This window comes from Osmia bicornis, chromosome 15, assembly GCF_907164935.1.
Source record: "Osmia bicornis bicornis chromosome 15, iOsmBic2.1, whole genome shotgun sequence".
In the NCBI taxonomy this organism is placed as follows: domain Eukaryota; kingdom Metazoa; phylum Arthropoda; class Insecta; order Hymenoptera; family Megachilidae; genus Osmia; species Osmia bicornis.
The window spans coordinates 6,621,307-6,637,995 of NC_060230.1; the positions used below are offsets into that span (position 1 = coordinate 6,621,307).

At 42.8% G+C, this 16,689-nt stretch overlaps 1 protein-coding gene across 6 annotated transcripts in view; it reads right to left on the bottom strand.

Moving 5' to 3' along the window:
• The window catches only part of LOC114877278, a 111,116-nt gene that overhangs the window by 25,817 nt on the left and 68,610 nt on the right, over positions 1 to 16,689 (bottom strand). For all 6 annotated transcript variants that reach the window (XM_029189633.2, XM_046288987.1, XM_029189632.2 and 3 more), the window contains 2 exons: positions 2,019 to 2,209; positions 852 to 1,041 (listed from right to left, as the gene is read on the bottom strand). In XM_029189633.2, the coding sequence (XP_029045466.2) occupies positions 852 to 1,041; positions 2,019 to 2,209 (381 nt within the window). The remainder of the gene's footprint in view (positions 1 to 851; positions 1,042 to 2,018; positions 2,210 to 16,689) is intronic.

Below are 16,689 nucleotides of genomic sequence, written 5' to 3' on the forward strand. Positions count from 1 at the left end.
ACACTCGATGCAGAGATAATATCAGAAACTACGACATCGACGAGCAATCAACGGTCGTCGTCATCGGCTTTCGAACAATCAACGTACCCATTTAGCGACATTAATTAACTTTTCAAATCTTAATCTTTACTCGAGATCAGAAAGGCAAGCATAAAATACGTTCAATTCTTTATTCCATCGCTGTTAGAATATGTCCAGCCTGAATTCGTTTCGTATAAGACATCGAATTTATTTTGCATCGATAAGGACTCGATGTTCTCTGCAGTGTACCGGATCCGAGGAAGAATACTCGACTTCCAAATTCCGTTTAGCAAAAGGCTGCTACCTCTCAAGAGGCTCTCTGTTCGATTGCTAAAGAATTCTCTTGATCAGAAAGCGAGGCGTATCGAAACTTCCTACGTGATTCGCCGACTTTGCCCGGGGAGAATTCATCTTTCATGGGAACAAACATCGACGGAAGGAACACAGTGGTTCCAAGTGAATCCGAGAAATCCACAGAGTACAAGCTCGTCTCTTTGCTTTATCTTCCATTTCCAGCAGCAGTTTAACTCTCTTCTTTCTCTTTATCTCGTACGCGATTTCTTCTCTCTCTCTCTTTATTTTAAACGTTCTTTTCTGAGTACACTTTGAAAGCTAACATTTCAGAGAATTCTCACGGAGCAGAATCGCGGAGGTAGGATTTTTATCAGACATTTCTTAACGCCAAGTTTTTCCTTCGGAAACATCCCTCGTCCCTCTAACTGCCGCGAAAACTGGTCGTCGGCAAAGTTTTACGAGCAACGTCAACAACCACCGAGTATATACGCGAGGAGATACCGCGCTATTTCAAACGGATGATTTATAGTACTTACCCTGACAGGAGCGAAGATCTGGTCGGTCTTGATGTTCTCCAGTCTGTGTTCCTGCTCCCCTTTGTGGAGCAGTTGCAGGTGGGGTTGAAAGTGTGCTGGACAAAGGGTGCCAAGCGGAAGTGGCGACGCCCATCCCGGCAAATGGGGTGGATCACGAGTGCCTAGCTCCCTGTAGAAGGTCTTCAGGAATCTGAAAGCAGTCGAGAGTTTCCAGTTTAACCGCGACTTTGCGGACCGCCTGGAATGTCCAATGAATTTGCTTAATTATCTTAAGTTGCCCGGTAATGGAACGAGTCTTAAGTAGTTACGATTCAACGATTCCTTTGATTTTCATCGTGAACCAATAAAAAAAAATACATCGTCTAATTGAAAAATTTCATCAAACACAAACGAGTTTCTTAACGCATTTCGATATTCAATATAAACGGGAGCAAATCGAAGAAGAATTTGCTTTTCAAACTCTTGCGTCACGTTAGACGGAAAGTTCCGGGGGTTGGAAACTTTCATAAATTTACCAATCGATCGAAGTCGCCGCAACAAACGACCGTAAGAACGAGCTCGACAAACTCGTTTAGCCCCAATTTAAACTCGAGCCAAAGAAAAGGTTTCTGAAAGCGAGCGATCTTCTTGCTCAAGTTCTTTTTATAAGACCGCCACTAAAATGCCAATTAATTCGCGTTAGGGTGCGCTAACCCGTGGGATTTAAGTGCCGTTCGCTTATCGAGTCACTGCTTAATTTCCCCAGCGACGAAACCGTAATCACTAGCTTAAGTGGTAGTATCGCGTTGAACGATGCATTCGTTGCACGTTGCACCGAAGATTGATGAGTTCAGACTCGTAGGAATGCAGGTGGATCGAGCGTGGAAAGGGCGACGGTTTACGACTTCTGCATGATTAACCCTTGATCCAACATTGACTTTATGATTTAATCTTCCGTTTACCGATAAATAGCTACTATGAAATTTTATGGGCCATTTTCGGCATCGCATAATACGTTATTTCAATACGATCGATGTACATCATTCTATGTATTCAGAAGTACCTTTCAATGTGTACCGAACGAACCGGAAGATGGAATCTTTGATAAGGGTAACATTTTTCACGTTTCACTGACTGGAAAGAGGTTGTAAACGATAACCATCTGAGAAGAAAGACGATGGAACTGACCTTAACAGTCTTCCCAGGGGATCCCTTTCCGGTGACGGTGGTCCACCGATTCCACTTCCGGCGCCGAGTCTTCGCGAGGACGCACGTGCGCTCGATATGTATGCGGCTGGAGCTGGGGGTGGGCTGCAAGGCGGGCAACAAACGGGGCTGCTACCCCCTGGGGTCGACAGGGTATAACTCCTCTCCAATTCCTGAAACAAAAGAAGATGGAAGGAGCTTTAGTTAGGTCCCTCGAATTGCTCATTCTTTGTTTTCTCCGTCGCATTTATTTTGTTACCATAGTTACGGATAAAACATTCTTATCGAGAAAAGAGTCTTAATTTGGAAACTAATTAGGCTTCGTTATTTTTGGTTCATCAAACGCTAAGCAAAGAACCAGTCTATTACGCAACTGCTGAATCATCGAGCAATGAAAGTGCCTTAATTAACTGCTGATCAGCCGAGCAAACGTTCATTAACGAAGTCTACAATTACTTCTGAAGGAACCATCGCTTCATTTTTTTTTATATCCTTGCCAAGAAAGTAGCTGATTGTTTGCTCGAAATTAAAAAAAATTCCGCAAGACAGGAGTTTATTAATGGAGGAACGAATTCGTCAGACGATAATCATCGAGGCGAAGCACGGCATACGTTGTTCGAGGCTCGTTTCTTTACCGAGAAATGGTTTTATTCGGTCGGTCACGTCGGTGATCGGTTCGCGAGTGAAAAAGAGCTTACGGTCAGCGATAGCAGCCGTCTTTTCAATCGTAATGCTTCCTCAATGGCTACGTGAGCGAAGATAAGTCGGTCAGAAATAGGGGAGAACCGAGAGTTACCCCTTTCCTCCACGGCTTTTTCACCCTCAACCTCCCCTCTGCCGTGGCTTTTATCACGGGACCAATTTTCTTCGACGTGGCATAGACACACCGTAACGCGCTGCTTCTCCACCCCCACGATTTTTCTTCTACCTTTTCTTTCTTTACTTCGCCCCGATCCCCGTGTTCCTTTCCTACCAGCAACCGTGCTCGATATCGACTCGAAGAACACTTTGAACAATGAATCAAACGGACTGGGTGACTTATCGAAATTAGTCGCCGTACCATCGTCTGCGGCCAACGGGAGGGTGAATCGAGCTCGCCGATTCAAGGGGATGATTCGATATCTTTCACACTGTTTTCCTGTAATTTCTAAATATTCCCTATGTATCCAAGGGGATGATTGAACAATTTAATATTGCGAATGATCCTTCTACCAAGGTGTACAGCGATCATCCCCTACGAACACTATACAAAAAACGATACGATAAACCGGGGAATTGAAGCAAACAGCAAATAATTAACAGTATAAAAAGCAAACGAGGGTGGAAGAGGAAAAAGTGTGTATGGTTCACCGAGGGAAAAGAGAGCACACGAACGCGACGACAAAAACCGGACGAGTTATCGAATGAACGTGTTTCCTTCGGCTAACTGGGCCGCAACCGGGTCGACAACAGGGATTAACTGTTTTGTCTCTGGTCTGGTTCGATGGTGAACTACTTTTCCGGGACGAAGATGTGGCACGCGACTACCGTTGTGTACGCTCACGACGATGAAAGGCTGAATTGAAACGCGCGAATGACCCGTGCAACTTTTAGGTCAAACTCTGCGTCGCCAAGCAATTACGGAGATAACGAACTGCATTCAAGCTGGCTCTATTAAAAGTATAAAGACTAGTTTAATTCAATGGGCCCGGAAAAGGCAAGTTCTTTTTTTTTTTCTTTTTTAAAGCTGCACTGTTCGTTTGAACGCGTGGAAATATGATTTGAAAAGCGAATAGCATTACTGTTATACATATGTGTTAATAATACGCATTATGCACGCCTGCTTCTACCGTGAATGTTAATGCATCCTGCGCAGAAATGTCCTTTATTTAATTATGTAACAGGGAAGAAAGGAAGTTTACGAAGCAAAAGTTGGGGATGTAAAGATAGTTGAAAAGGAGGATGCAATTCTTCATGTTGTTACAAAGTTCCAACGGATTATTCGGGGATTTCGAATAAACTAAACTTTAGAAATAAGTCTGAATGGAAACGTCCAGTGGATATTGGGGTCAGAAGGAAGCGCCTGGTTGCCTGCGACGTAAACAACGAAAAATCGAGATGAAAGAAATGGTTGACACGGTGAACCAATATCTCAAGGCGCTGTAGCTCGTTCGAAAGAAAACAATTAACTTAGAAAACAGGGAGCACAAATAGGATAGTCCTTTATAAAATAAAATTTAATCGAATTTATCAGGGAGATATTCTACGCATAGGAGGCATCGAGTTGACCAATAAATCCTAATACCCTCGGCATTTAATTTCATCGATTAAAGTTGCGATCGAACGGAAGTCGTTACAGAAAGCTACCGCATCGAGCGAGATTAATAACCGAGGCTAATGCGATTAGCGGGTTTAATTACCAACGCGTGCCGCGTAATCTTTTGAACGGCGTTTAGAATTGATCGGTGTATTCTCGGTTCGGTTGTCGTCTCTAATTGTAAGCTGCTTTTATTTTTCATCACGATTTCAAAGCGAGAAACGTTTATCTACCAAACTAAATTACATTTGTCCTACGATAATTTGTCAAAAGAGCAATGCATTCTCCCTGTACACCATAAGTAATGAACCACTTTCAACGAATAAATCTCGGCGTCGTTGAAACAAAAGCTTCCAGCTCGAGCAAGAAGAGGAGAACAATGCCGGACTATCACAATGGTGGACAAAATTATGGTGGTCGCGGCGAATCGGTTATCAAAATCGGCAAACAAAGGTCGGCCATGGATCGAAAGGGTGGCGGAGGGTAGAAGAAGAGGGATGAAAATCGATGGACGGTCACGAGACAAGGGCGCGCAGGGACGCGAATCCCGAGGAATCCCAGCGTTAAAGTTCCATCACCGGGACGGAAGTTAATTTAATCCTGATCCAATTAAACCGGATATAACGTTAAGCCTGCTGGCGGGGTGTAGTTGGCCGTGCACGGTTAACGTGCCTGCGCTGACCGTGCCAGTTAACCGCTGCGTAAATTGGAAATTGGCCCCCCCGTCCAATAAATATCGGATTAGCCAATAAATCGGACGGAAAACGGCGATGCGTTATAGGTATAGAAGCGCCAGGAATTTAACGGCTGTTGTCATTTCCATGGCGAATTAGCACCGATAAGAACAGCCATTTCTATGGGGGTCGCATCGTTCGGTAAAGTTGGAATAATAAAAAATGAGAAAATCTGACGATTCGTAAAGCTTCTTCTTCGCGAAAGCTCTTCGATAGTTGGATTGGATTTACGGGTATCGTTTAGGGGTCGATACGAAAACTACCGCTATATTTTAGCCATTTATTATCCGCGACGTTAGCATCGATTCTCTCGACTCGAGCTGGAAAAAGGGGTCGGCCCGACTCGAGCGCATGGGTTAAGGTATTTTTCGAAACGCGCTTCTCGATTTACGTCACGTCGTATTAGCCTCGATTTATGCGAGCTAGCGTCGAATATCTACGTCGTTACGGGACAAGTTACGCAAAATTCGCGTAGAAACCGTTCCGACGGTGAACCGATGCTTTCAAACTTCTCTTCGAGGTTTATGGAGTTCCATGCTTTTACGAGAACACAAGCTCGCTTTACGAGTAACACTTGTACACGATCCCCTTGGGTATTGTTCGAATACGAATTTCAACTAAAACAAAGATATATTCGGAAACTAGTTTGCTGCTTCGATAGACTAATGAATATTAGCGTTAACGAAGGCGACAATAAGACGATTTCAATTATATCCAAGAAAACTTCGTTCTGCTTTCTTCGATTTCTCCCGATCAAGTCGTCGAGATAATAAAGTATTATCCCCGACCCCTCAATCGCCACCTCGGCGAATTGTTCCGAGATTTACTGCCGCGATTCTTTCTTCCGACAGCCCTGATTCTTAATGAAGATCCGCTTTCGCGCACTTCCAGCGAAGAAACAGAGATTACTTGAGAAATGTGCGAGAAACGGATAGGAACGAATGACTGTAATTACAGAGGACGTTGTTACGAACGATGGATCAAAATCGCGAGGATATTTATCAATTTTATTTCGTCGATAAACATTTCAGGTTTCATAATGATTCGGAGGATTAATATTAACAGCGAGAAAGTTTCGCCATGAGAATTGTAATGCAATAATAATCATCGAAACGGGTCGCGCATGCAAAACGCGACCGATTCCCATCGATTGCCAGCAATTTACAAACGCCTCGGTTCTGTTGTACAATTCGAATAATAAAAATATTACCGGTTAACCCCTACAGAATGACTCGTTCAGGCCGTGGACCCCTCTCATCCCCTCGACACCGGTATAATGGGCTGTAAAACGGACGAATGACAAACACACCCACGCACCAACACTCGGATCGCTTTTAGATTTGATCGCGGTTATTATCGTGAATTACGATCGGCTGATAGGTCCCTCGAAATTCGAATAGGCCATTAAATCGAACGGCTAAATCGCTTGTTCTAGGTCGTCGTGAAAAATCGCTATTCCGTCGATAGTTGGAGGTTCAATCGCGTAGATCAACACTGATTAATTACAGTGTTCGAAATTTTGGAAAATTTGCATTTTTCGTAAAGTTTCAAATATGAATGATAAAAGAAAAAAGATTAAATAGCTCGATTCGCATGGGTACAAATTGTACACATGCACGAGAGTTCGACGGCCAGCGAGCCGTTCTGAGCAGGTCCTTTATCCACGCTTCGCCACCCTCTAAATATTCATGAACAATCTTGCGGTAATTCGCTTCGTTGTGACGTGATTCGATGCATCCGAGGGACACGTGTAGGATCGTCGTGTCGGTCCGTTGCGCCTCGACGCTCGCCGTCGAGCAGCGTAATTGTCCGTGAAACGTAATCGAAAGACCAACAGTTTACTCCGTGAGTAGTAACCTTCGACGGTTGTTGAAAAATCTTTAACCCCCGGTGCGATTTCCTTAACAGCGAAAAGTCGGGATACTTTACGAAGACGGTGAACCAGTGTCTCCGGTAGAGAGACACGTTTTCCATTTCAAGCCCGTTACACGTCTCTGCATTTCATTATACCCAACTTTCCAGCTCCTTCAAGCGTGCATATAAAAGCTCGTCTCTTACGTCGAGCACTTTTCCCCCGTTCGATATTTACTTTTTACGAAGCCTCCTTCCCGCCCGTTTTCGCTCGCACCCGATGTAATAACCCCTTTTTGCAACCAGGTCACGGAATTTCTCTACCCCATACACACCGCCTGCCATCTTCCTCCATTGCTACGCTGGTAAAGTCGTACGTTACTGCAGGAGAAAAGAGCTTCGTATCTTCCGGCAGACATCCCCCGCGAATCTTTCCGAGAAACTTAAAGGATGGGCCTGCAAACTGGCTGAAAACACGTTCTTCCACCGACTAACCATGGGGAAATTACGTTAGTTAACGCATTCGTTGCCGGCAACTGATGCAAACAATCACGTGCAACGCGTTTCTTCGGGGAATTAAGTATTGTACACTCGAGTGCAACGTAAGCTTCTCATAAGGTAGAGAACAACGAGAAAGAGAATTAAAGCGCACGGCCCTTGGTCCACGATTTTCCCGGTTTTCTACGCGAGGAGACCCTTCGCGCTTCCTCGACCACCCCGGCGGACACAACGGAAACCGACATAGTTTCAGGAAGTTAAATTATACTGACGTTACGTCAGTATATGTACAGGGGAATCAAGTGTCGTGAACATATTAGGAATTTATGTAAATTCGCGGAAATGTTTTAAACATTTCTCATTTCTCATTTATTCAAGGGAGAATTATTTTAAACAGCGGACGATTCTTGGAAAATGGATTTTTTAATGTTTCAGCTTTATAATAGGAAAGCTCCTGAAAAGTGTATCACGAAAGTGTTAATAATGCTTCAATTTCCAGCAGTCGAGAAGAAGATAAATTCGCCTGCATTTGCCGCAGCGTTACAGGAAAAGAAGCTCGAGGGTGGGAAACGGTATCCAGGACGTCATCGACCCTTCCACCTATTCATCTCGTTTTCTAGCCTGATATCCTTCCGTTGACAACGCGAATCGAGGTTATCGCTTCACGATAATGATCTCGTTATTTCTCTATCCAGCACGGCGATATCGTGTCTCGAAATCGAAAATTTTTTCGATTAATTAGCGTCCTTCGTTCCGTTATCAAAGGGAAAATTGCCTTTGAACGTTGCCGTCAGCCAATATGGATGTCATGAACATTCTTCCATCAATAATTACATCGTTATCGAAGGTTTTAATGAAAATTCAGAAAATTGTCAATATTTTAAATAGAACGTATGAATAAAAATTAATATAGCAAAATGAAAAGACTCTTTATTAAACAGCCTTCTCTTTCCTTTTCATTGCCCTTTTCCTTTCTTCATTTTCTTACCCTACGCCAGTTTTTCTGCTTTATTAAGGAACACCGAGGCTCGAAATGAAATCTTTTTTTTCACAGCCAGTTTCAAAGATTATCAACCCTTGATTCAATTGAAGAGACGCGCCGCGAGCGATTGAAATGTATCATTTGTTGAACGTGTAACTACGTTCATAAAGGGTGAAAAGCCACAGAGAAGAGCCGTGGTACTGTTTGGCGTCGGTCGTTTACCTCGTTGCGAGGTTTGCACGGCTTTAAATGTCAAGAGGCTCGCCGTCAGACTACACGCGGGAACAGCTCGTCGAGATTTCGCGGCCACTCTTTGTTCTTTTGCTAATCTTTCGACGGTTTTCTCTCGCGGACTCGTCAACCGGATTAATTCTTCGTCTTTAGCAGAAGAAAGTAAATTAATCCAAACTATTAAAAAAAAAATAAATAAATAAAAAAGATTTCTCCTGATTTTTAATCAGTCGAGCGACAGTTTTTCGCCCCTGTACTTTTGTATATCACTTTCATCAATAAACTATTTTTCTCTGCAAATCGATCGAGTTCGATCTTCTTTCGATAATTAGAGATACTCAATACAAACGAATTTAATGGTAATGATAAAATCAACGTTATTAATTAATCAAAGAAGCTCGATGCTTTTAAAATGAATAACGTTTTTAGGAGGCGCAGAATTGTTGAAAATTCTGAATAGCTTGAGAAACGTTTCGACGTGGGGTAAGTCTATGAAAGCGGATTAAATTGCTAGAAACGTCCGTCGTCAAAGTGCAGGATCTCGGAACCGAGGCTGAACGGATCCAGAGCCGTCGTTGAAATTAAAGTCGCCACAGCGTTACGTAAAAGGGAACCGGATATCGGCTGCTGCGGTTCCTACATAAATGGCAATATTATTGCGGAGCACTGCGGAAAAACATGTATGTACGAGTACCGCGGGATCGATAGCCAGCCTCCGTGTCTCGTATATCGAAATCGTAGACGTTCGCTCGTGGTCTTTTCAGCACCCCCTCCGATGTATCGATATCCGTGTCGATTTTTCGCTTCAACCAGTCTCGTGTTTGCGCTGTCCTCAGCTCGTTCGTACCTCCATATGCTCCCGGTCAAAAAAGTATTTCTGTTCGTTTGTTCAACGATCGTTTTACGCTTTTTTCCTCCACAAAAATTTCATTTTATCCCACCGAACTCTTTGTAGAATTCGTCGAACAAGCTTGCCGTTCGTCGCGTAATCGATTTACACGAGCTTCCACGATCGATTCCATCCTCCCGATGCCACGATACTTGCTGCCGGTGTATCGTAAGCTTCAAACTTTCCGTTCCTGTTGCCGGTTGTCGGCAATTTGTTGACAAAGGATCACAATTAACAAACACTTTGAGGCTCGATATCGGTGATTTCGAGCAACAGGCTGGGTACAAAGTTTAGGAAACGTTTATGGATTCGTGTTTCAGGGCTTCCTGATTAGAGATTGACGATTGATCGTTCGACTATCTGACATCGAGTCAAACTCCACGTTAGATCGCAAAGGAATAATAATCTTGCGAACTCTATAAAGAAATATTCTGACACACTTTTGTGCCTCTGTCAATGATACTTGGATAAAATCGAATCGTAACGATGGTGGAAATAACAAGTCACACCTTGTGACTCTGCAATCCTCGCACCTACGTGATCGTACTTATGCAACGGAGTTCGTCAGCTTCCTGATTGCGCTTCGACCTCTCCAAGGATACAAAGGAGAACGTTAAGCGAATTCCATCCTCGTACGACGTAGAATTCCATTTTTAACCTTTCTTATGAGACACAGCTTCCAATAAACGCATCCTCTGTTTCCACGTTGAACAATGTCGTATGAATTATTTATCGAGCGATTCTCGATGCACGCGAAAGTGTTAAGTTTCATCAAGGTTCTCCCGCCTTGACACGCGTGCAATCAATTTGCACCGGTGAAGAGTCTATTAAATTTATTTGAAGATTGAAAAATCGAGCGAAGTTTATGCGACGGTGAAATGAAATTTCAAATGCTTAAGGATTTCATTATAAATGAAATATCAAGTTATGATGTTTATTGCTCGATGCCTGGTTTCTGGTATTCACAGCTGGGAATCGGAAATTTCCTGCTCGTTTTGGGATCCTCGATTTTCGAGGTTGCCGAGGAATACTGAAAGGCACCACTCCGGTATTCATTAGACGTAATGGCTACGGGGATTGGATTTTGAATACAACTTGAACAGGCTTCCAATGTGTCAATCTGAGAAATTACGTGGCTATTTTCCGTTGGAACCTCTCCGTTTGGTTTATTTACGAAGCAACTATTCCATTACATTCGGAAACGTTGAAACGTCCGACCAGAGAAATTCAACATCACTGAAAACACTCATTAATTTTCGAGACAACTTCACGGGTTTAAATTACATCAGAGAATTCTGAAATCCTGGGAATAACTTTCATCAACGTTGAATTGATGAAAGTGATTTTCATTTAATTCGAATATTTTTCAAGAAGACCTCGAAAATTTCTAATTCATTTCCATGAGGCATCAAAAGATTCCAGGATCTCATTTCAGATAACGAAACTTTTCGTCTTCGTTTAGAGAATCTGGGGTAGTTTTCTTTCACCCGTAGGCTGCTGAGCGTAAAACTTTCGAATCCTCCCCGGCGTTTCCGGTCTTCTATCTTTTTCATTCGCGTCGTTAACTCTTTCATCGTAGTGGAATTAATTTAAAGAACACGTTTAATTTGTAAGCACCGTCTACAGATTTCAGATTCAACCAGCTACACGTGCTGGATCAATAATTAGCATTGCTCCCTGAGATCAGGTAGCAAGCAGTGCTTACAGTGCAGCTACAGGTTACGTAATTCCCTTAGCTAGCACCTTCGAAATTCATTACACCGGCCCGAATCTCGCACCATTCACGAATTCACCGGAGGGTCGTAAAGAGCCGACAGACTGAGCTTTGCCATAGAATCTAAGCTCTCCGCCTCGGTACTTGCTCGAGATTCTGAATTTGGATTATTATCATTACCGCCGTTTCAATTATTATACAGCTAAATAAAGTTCTCGAATTTATATTTTCGAACGGTGATTCTATTCGACGAGTTTCGCGACGACAACGACGAGGATTTTGTTTCTGTTGTTTTTCTTTTTCTTTCAGACTGGCAGAAGTTTGCTCGAGAAACTCGTTCCGCTTACGGGAAACATTAGAGTTAAGGGACGCGTATTTTTTTCTCCTCCTTCCAGATGCGGAGGTTTTAGTAGACCGAGGTGAAACTACCTTACCAAGTTTCCCTACCCTCGATGCAAACTTTCAGCCTGCTGAACTTCCACGAATTCCATGTTCAAACGTAGCACTTCTGACAGCAATTAAAGCGTCCAACAATTTCCCATGAATTAATACAAATTACATACCCTCCTGCCCCTTCACCTCTGAAGATCATTAATTTTGTCAACTCTGGCGTCACGAATTTCTGTTAATGAGATCGCGCGCTATTTTTATTTTCAGTTAATTGCAATTTTCTGAAATAATTATATAATGACGCGAATAAGTTGTAGGTGGTAAATCGCGGTCAGTACACAAATTTATATTTTTCCTTAAGAAAATGTCGTCGTTAAAATTTTTCTGCGTTCATCTTACCTTGTCCTCGTCGTTCTTCCTCAATTTCCCATCCTCCTCGTTCCGTTTCCTTCTATCTTTATCCCTCACACGACCGTTCAAGTTTCTGTAGGACAACAGACGACACATGTCGCTGGTCAAGTCGGGCAGACGATTTTTACAGTCGCCGCAGTGAAACTTCTGCTGCGGCATCGCGCTCGACACACTTCCGCCGACGAGTCGACGGAAAACCGGAAGTTATCGCGATCGTCGACACTGTTCGTCATCTTCCGCGTGCCTGGATCCGCGCTCGAATCCTCCTCGAGCGTTCTCACCTCGCATTTCCATCCAGCGAGCGATGCATCCGCGTCGTTTCCGTTCGATAACGACGCGTTAGTCCTCAACTGAGATTCACTGAGATTTCAATACCGTTTCTAATTCTTGTTTCAACACTGATATTACACCGTAGGTTAGACGTAGAGAAAATGCTAAACTTTCGCGGTCTATTTATGACGATCGATCACCGTGAAATTGCAGCAGGTTATTATATTGAAATTATTCACGTTGAAAATATCTGCACACATGGAGGGTGATTGATTAACGAATGGAGAAAGTTTGATACGCTTTCTGATGATCAAAAATGAAGTGCTGTAGACATTAAATAGACGTCGAACTTGTCACCATTTTTATATTATGAATATTTAATTTTTTAAAGGAGATGTTGATCGTCTTAAAAATTCGTCTTGGTACTCTTTAGAAAGATATTCAATAACACTTAGGTTGTAAATAATTCTTTTTAAAAAGTAGAAAAGCAACAATACAATGCTGTATTTCAAACTGAAGATTATAACCATCTGTTCGAGTAAAGTTTCTTTCATTTTCCGAGCACAAGTTTTGTAATCCCCTTAGATGTAATTGTGGTAAAATTACACGTAACAACGAGCACCAAAGAGAACCTCAAGCTACATAGCGAGCGAAGAAATATCGAGGAACTTATTATTGCCAATTGTGGTAGAAATAAATAAGCAACTTACGGGAATTTGTGGAAACAGTTCGAGTGAAAAAAGAAAATGAAAAATTGCATTTCTTATTTACCAGTCGTACCATGAGTTACACGAGCCCTTTATACGTGGAAGAAGTTAATGGTATCACGTGTTGCGGTGCAAAGAACTCGAAGAATCAGGGCGATCGAAAGAAGCGCCGCTCCTTGGCACAGTTTTCGCGGAAAATCAACGGACAGTTTCCACTCGGTTCACTGTACACAAACCTGTTCCATTTTTCTTGCCTTTACGTTATACCCGTGGATAGAGCACGCCTTTTGGTCTCGCGGACGTCTCACTTCCGGCGGTCACGACGGAATGAAAAATGAAGCCGGGGATATTTTAAGAAATCGAGGACACTCGAAAATTCTTTCGTTCCTCAGCTATTTTCCCTCTCGACACCCACTTATTCTCCCTCCTTCTTGTATCGAGCATTTTCGCGGACTCGATAGCATGGAAAATCGCCCGATGAACCGAAAACGACTGGCGAGTCGATTTCGAAACGGACTAGTCCGTCTTGTAAAGGTTTAAAAATATCCCAGATAGGTGGATCAGGAGGTCATTTGGCTCGGACAGCGTGCGAAGCTTTAAAAACTGCGATTCTAACGAACGTTTTTCTAACGAACCAACGAAACTCGTGTTGGAAAACGGAAACTCGAAACGAGCTTTCGATTAACTCTTCTTGCTCTGGTCGGATATAATCAACAGGAAATGGAAATCCGATATTTTTTTGTAGATTCAATCGATATGAAATTCACCGAATTTTATTTGAGTTACTGAAAACGTAACCAATCCGATGTGTTTTTAATATTTTACGTTCAAACTAATCAGAACGAGGATTAAACGTGTTTCAATTTGATATTAAAATACGTCAAGAGCGTCGTTATTATGTGCAGCATCAAACGATTACGTGATTTATTGATAACTTAATTCCTCGATTAGCCAACCATCCTAATTACCCGGATAATTTATTCGATTGCTCGGATTCTCCATGAAATCAATTATTAATCTTCCACGCGAACGTTTACATCGTTTATCACGATCGCTTTAAACTCTTTCATTACTAAATCGTTCCAATAGAAATCCGTATGAATTGCGATCGTTTCGATGTTTCATAATGTTTCAGAGTGTGATATATCAATTAGGAAGAACTTGGAGATTCCCGGAACGCATCTTTCAGCGGATCGTTTCGCGTTAATGAATGCGAGTTGCCAAAAAAATGCAACAGCAAGCCGGAGGCTATGAGAACCCTGAAACCGGCTTCCTGGTGATTCCAGAGATTTAACGATGTCTAATTGCGGGTCGTTGGGATTTTCGTGCAGTCCCGACCCCTGTATTCAGCGTGCACCTTAAGTGCTCGATTTTTACATCGCCAGGACTCTCTGAAGAGCAGACAGAAAGTAATAAGCGACCTCAGCTTCGCCACACACGATGTTTCCACCGTGTGTAATCGTTCACTTACGTATACAAAGGTTCAAAAATGAAATCTGAGAGATTAAAATACCCTGCGAAACCTTCTTCTATACGTTTACAACGAACGCGTGATAGTGTAAGATCAGATTAAGCGGAGCGGATTATTATTTGGTGTGGAAATGTGAATCAAACAAAACACTGTGGGCGTTTGCTAAAATTGACTCTGCTCTGTATTTTCGAATGCTCAGTACAAGTCAACGGTCAGAACAAGAATGCCCTGGCGTCCTAAAAATCCTCCGTCGTGAGAACCCCTTCGACAGTATGCCCTTTTTGTTTATGACACCCCCAAGTTAAAGGACTTCCCCTTAAAGAGGAGAAACGCGCTGACAGAACGCACATGGCCTGCCTCAACCGTTCGTTTATTTCAAATTTTCCAACAATAGCGAGTGAAAATTTTCCTTAATTTCCATTATTTTCTATTAAACGAAGAATTTGTTCATTTCACAGACAATAAGGCTGTGTCCGGTCGTTAAAAAAGCTGTAAGCGGTCCAGACGAAGTGCGCACCGTCTTGCGGCCATAATCGTAGCGGGGCAACAGTAGAGGTAATAAAGACACGCTTTTATCGTTATTAACGCGAAGTGTCTGGGTCTGTGTACCGGGGAGTAAACAAAATTTCACGTTCGCCGGGAACGAGCGGAAAAAGCGATTCGAGCCACTCGCGACCCGATACTAATTACTCGCCAAGAGCCCGTTACCCCGGTTAATTGAATACATCGACGCTGATTTCTAGTTTTTTTTTTGGTGCTCTTTGTTCGTTCCGTCGCGACACGGCAAAGACCGAAGCGACCGTAATTAGATTCGTTGCTAATTAAAAAGCTGATGGAGACCCGTTTATGGTATGTATCGGTCGCGAAATTAATGCCGAATTAGCTACTCCGTAAAAATAATTCGAGAACCTTCTTTTCAACTTGAAATCAACGGTAAGGGTAATTTTCAAGGTGTTTTTCGATGAGCTATCAAACGGCGGAAGGAATTCGGTGAATTGATTTGTTTGCGAACGACGTTGAACGAGAAGGAATCTTTCGGACCTCTTTTCGAGAAGGTATATCTCGAGGCACGAAGGATTGGAAATTGAAGGATAAACCGACGCCGATATTCAATTCGCTCGGCTGCATTACTAATGTTCGGTTTCACGCTTATCAATCCTACGAATCCGGAATTTCCTGCATCCATTCGTTCCCTTCTACGAGTACACCTTACGTTCGCTGAATTCCCCGGCTCTATTCCATTTTAAAATAAAGTCTTGAATATTTTATTCGGCGAGAAAACTCGAGGTACCTTCTCTCAGTTACACTGTAACTTTGAAGTAGGTAAGATATTAATTTCACGAACTTTGTTGAATGTTGCCATTTTAATTTAAAAGAGGAACCTTGACGGGATGATACTTCAAAGGTTTTGTAACGTAGATACACGGTGTACGGATTCCGATTCGTGCGGAATTAAATAAATTTAACAGCGATTTGTCAAAATGGATCTTTGAAATGTGATCAAAGATGAAAGCAGTTGGATCGTTCGTCGTCTCGAATTGGAATAATCGTCGTCAAGACTGCCGCGGATAATTTCCCGCGAAACTGAACGAAATTGTTCACGCTGGCTCGGTTTCCAAAGGATCCTCGTCCCTCTGCTCCTCACGCGTTCGAGGAAACGTTCACGACGCTGGGAAAAACGAAATTAAACGCGTCGCCGAGCGTCTCCGGAGAGCAGCACGACAACGGTGTGTCAAGTATAATGTAATCTCGACACTGTCTTATCCCGCGAAGACACGCCGGGTCTAAGTATATTAGGCTGATGATTCTCCTCTGCCGGGTTATAAGGATTCAGACTGAACTCCTTCAAGTCGAAAGGAAATAAACGGCAAAATAACAGAAATTCATTTCCTTTCCGTTTTGTCTATGAAAAAAGAGTACTCAAAGTAGCGTTAAATGCAAGTAATAAAATGAACAATTTCTTTCACTAATTTCACTCGTAATCCACAATTTCCTCGGCGAATATTTTTCTCTCGCGAGGTATGAAAAGCTCGTAACGAAGGAAAAAGCTGACCGTATTAAGCATAAAAAAAGGAGCACCCCAGTTTCACTGATATCAGCGAACGTCCTGCGATTACGGTGAAACTTCCGGCCGGAAGCTCTTCGTGGCAGACTTTTATCCGAGTTTCAAGGTAAGCTCGTATATACGGTCGGACTGTGGCAGCCGGTG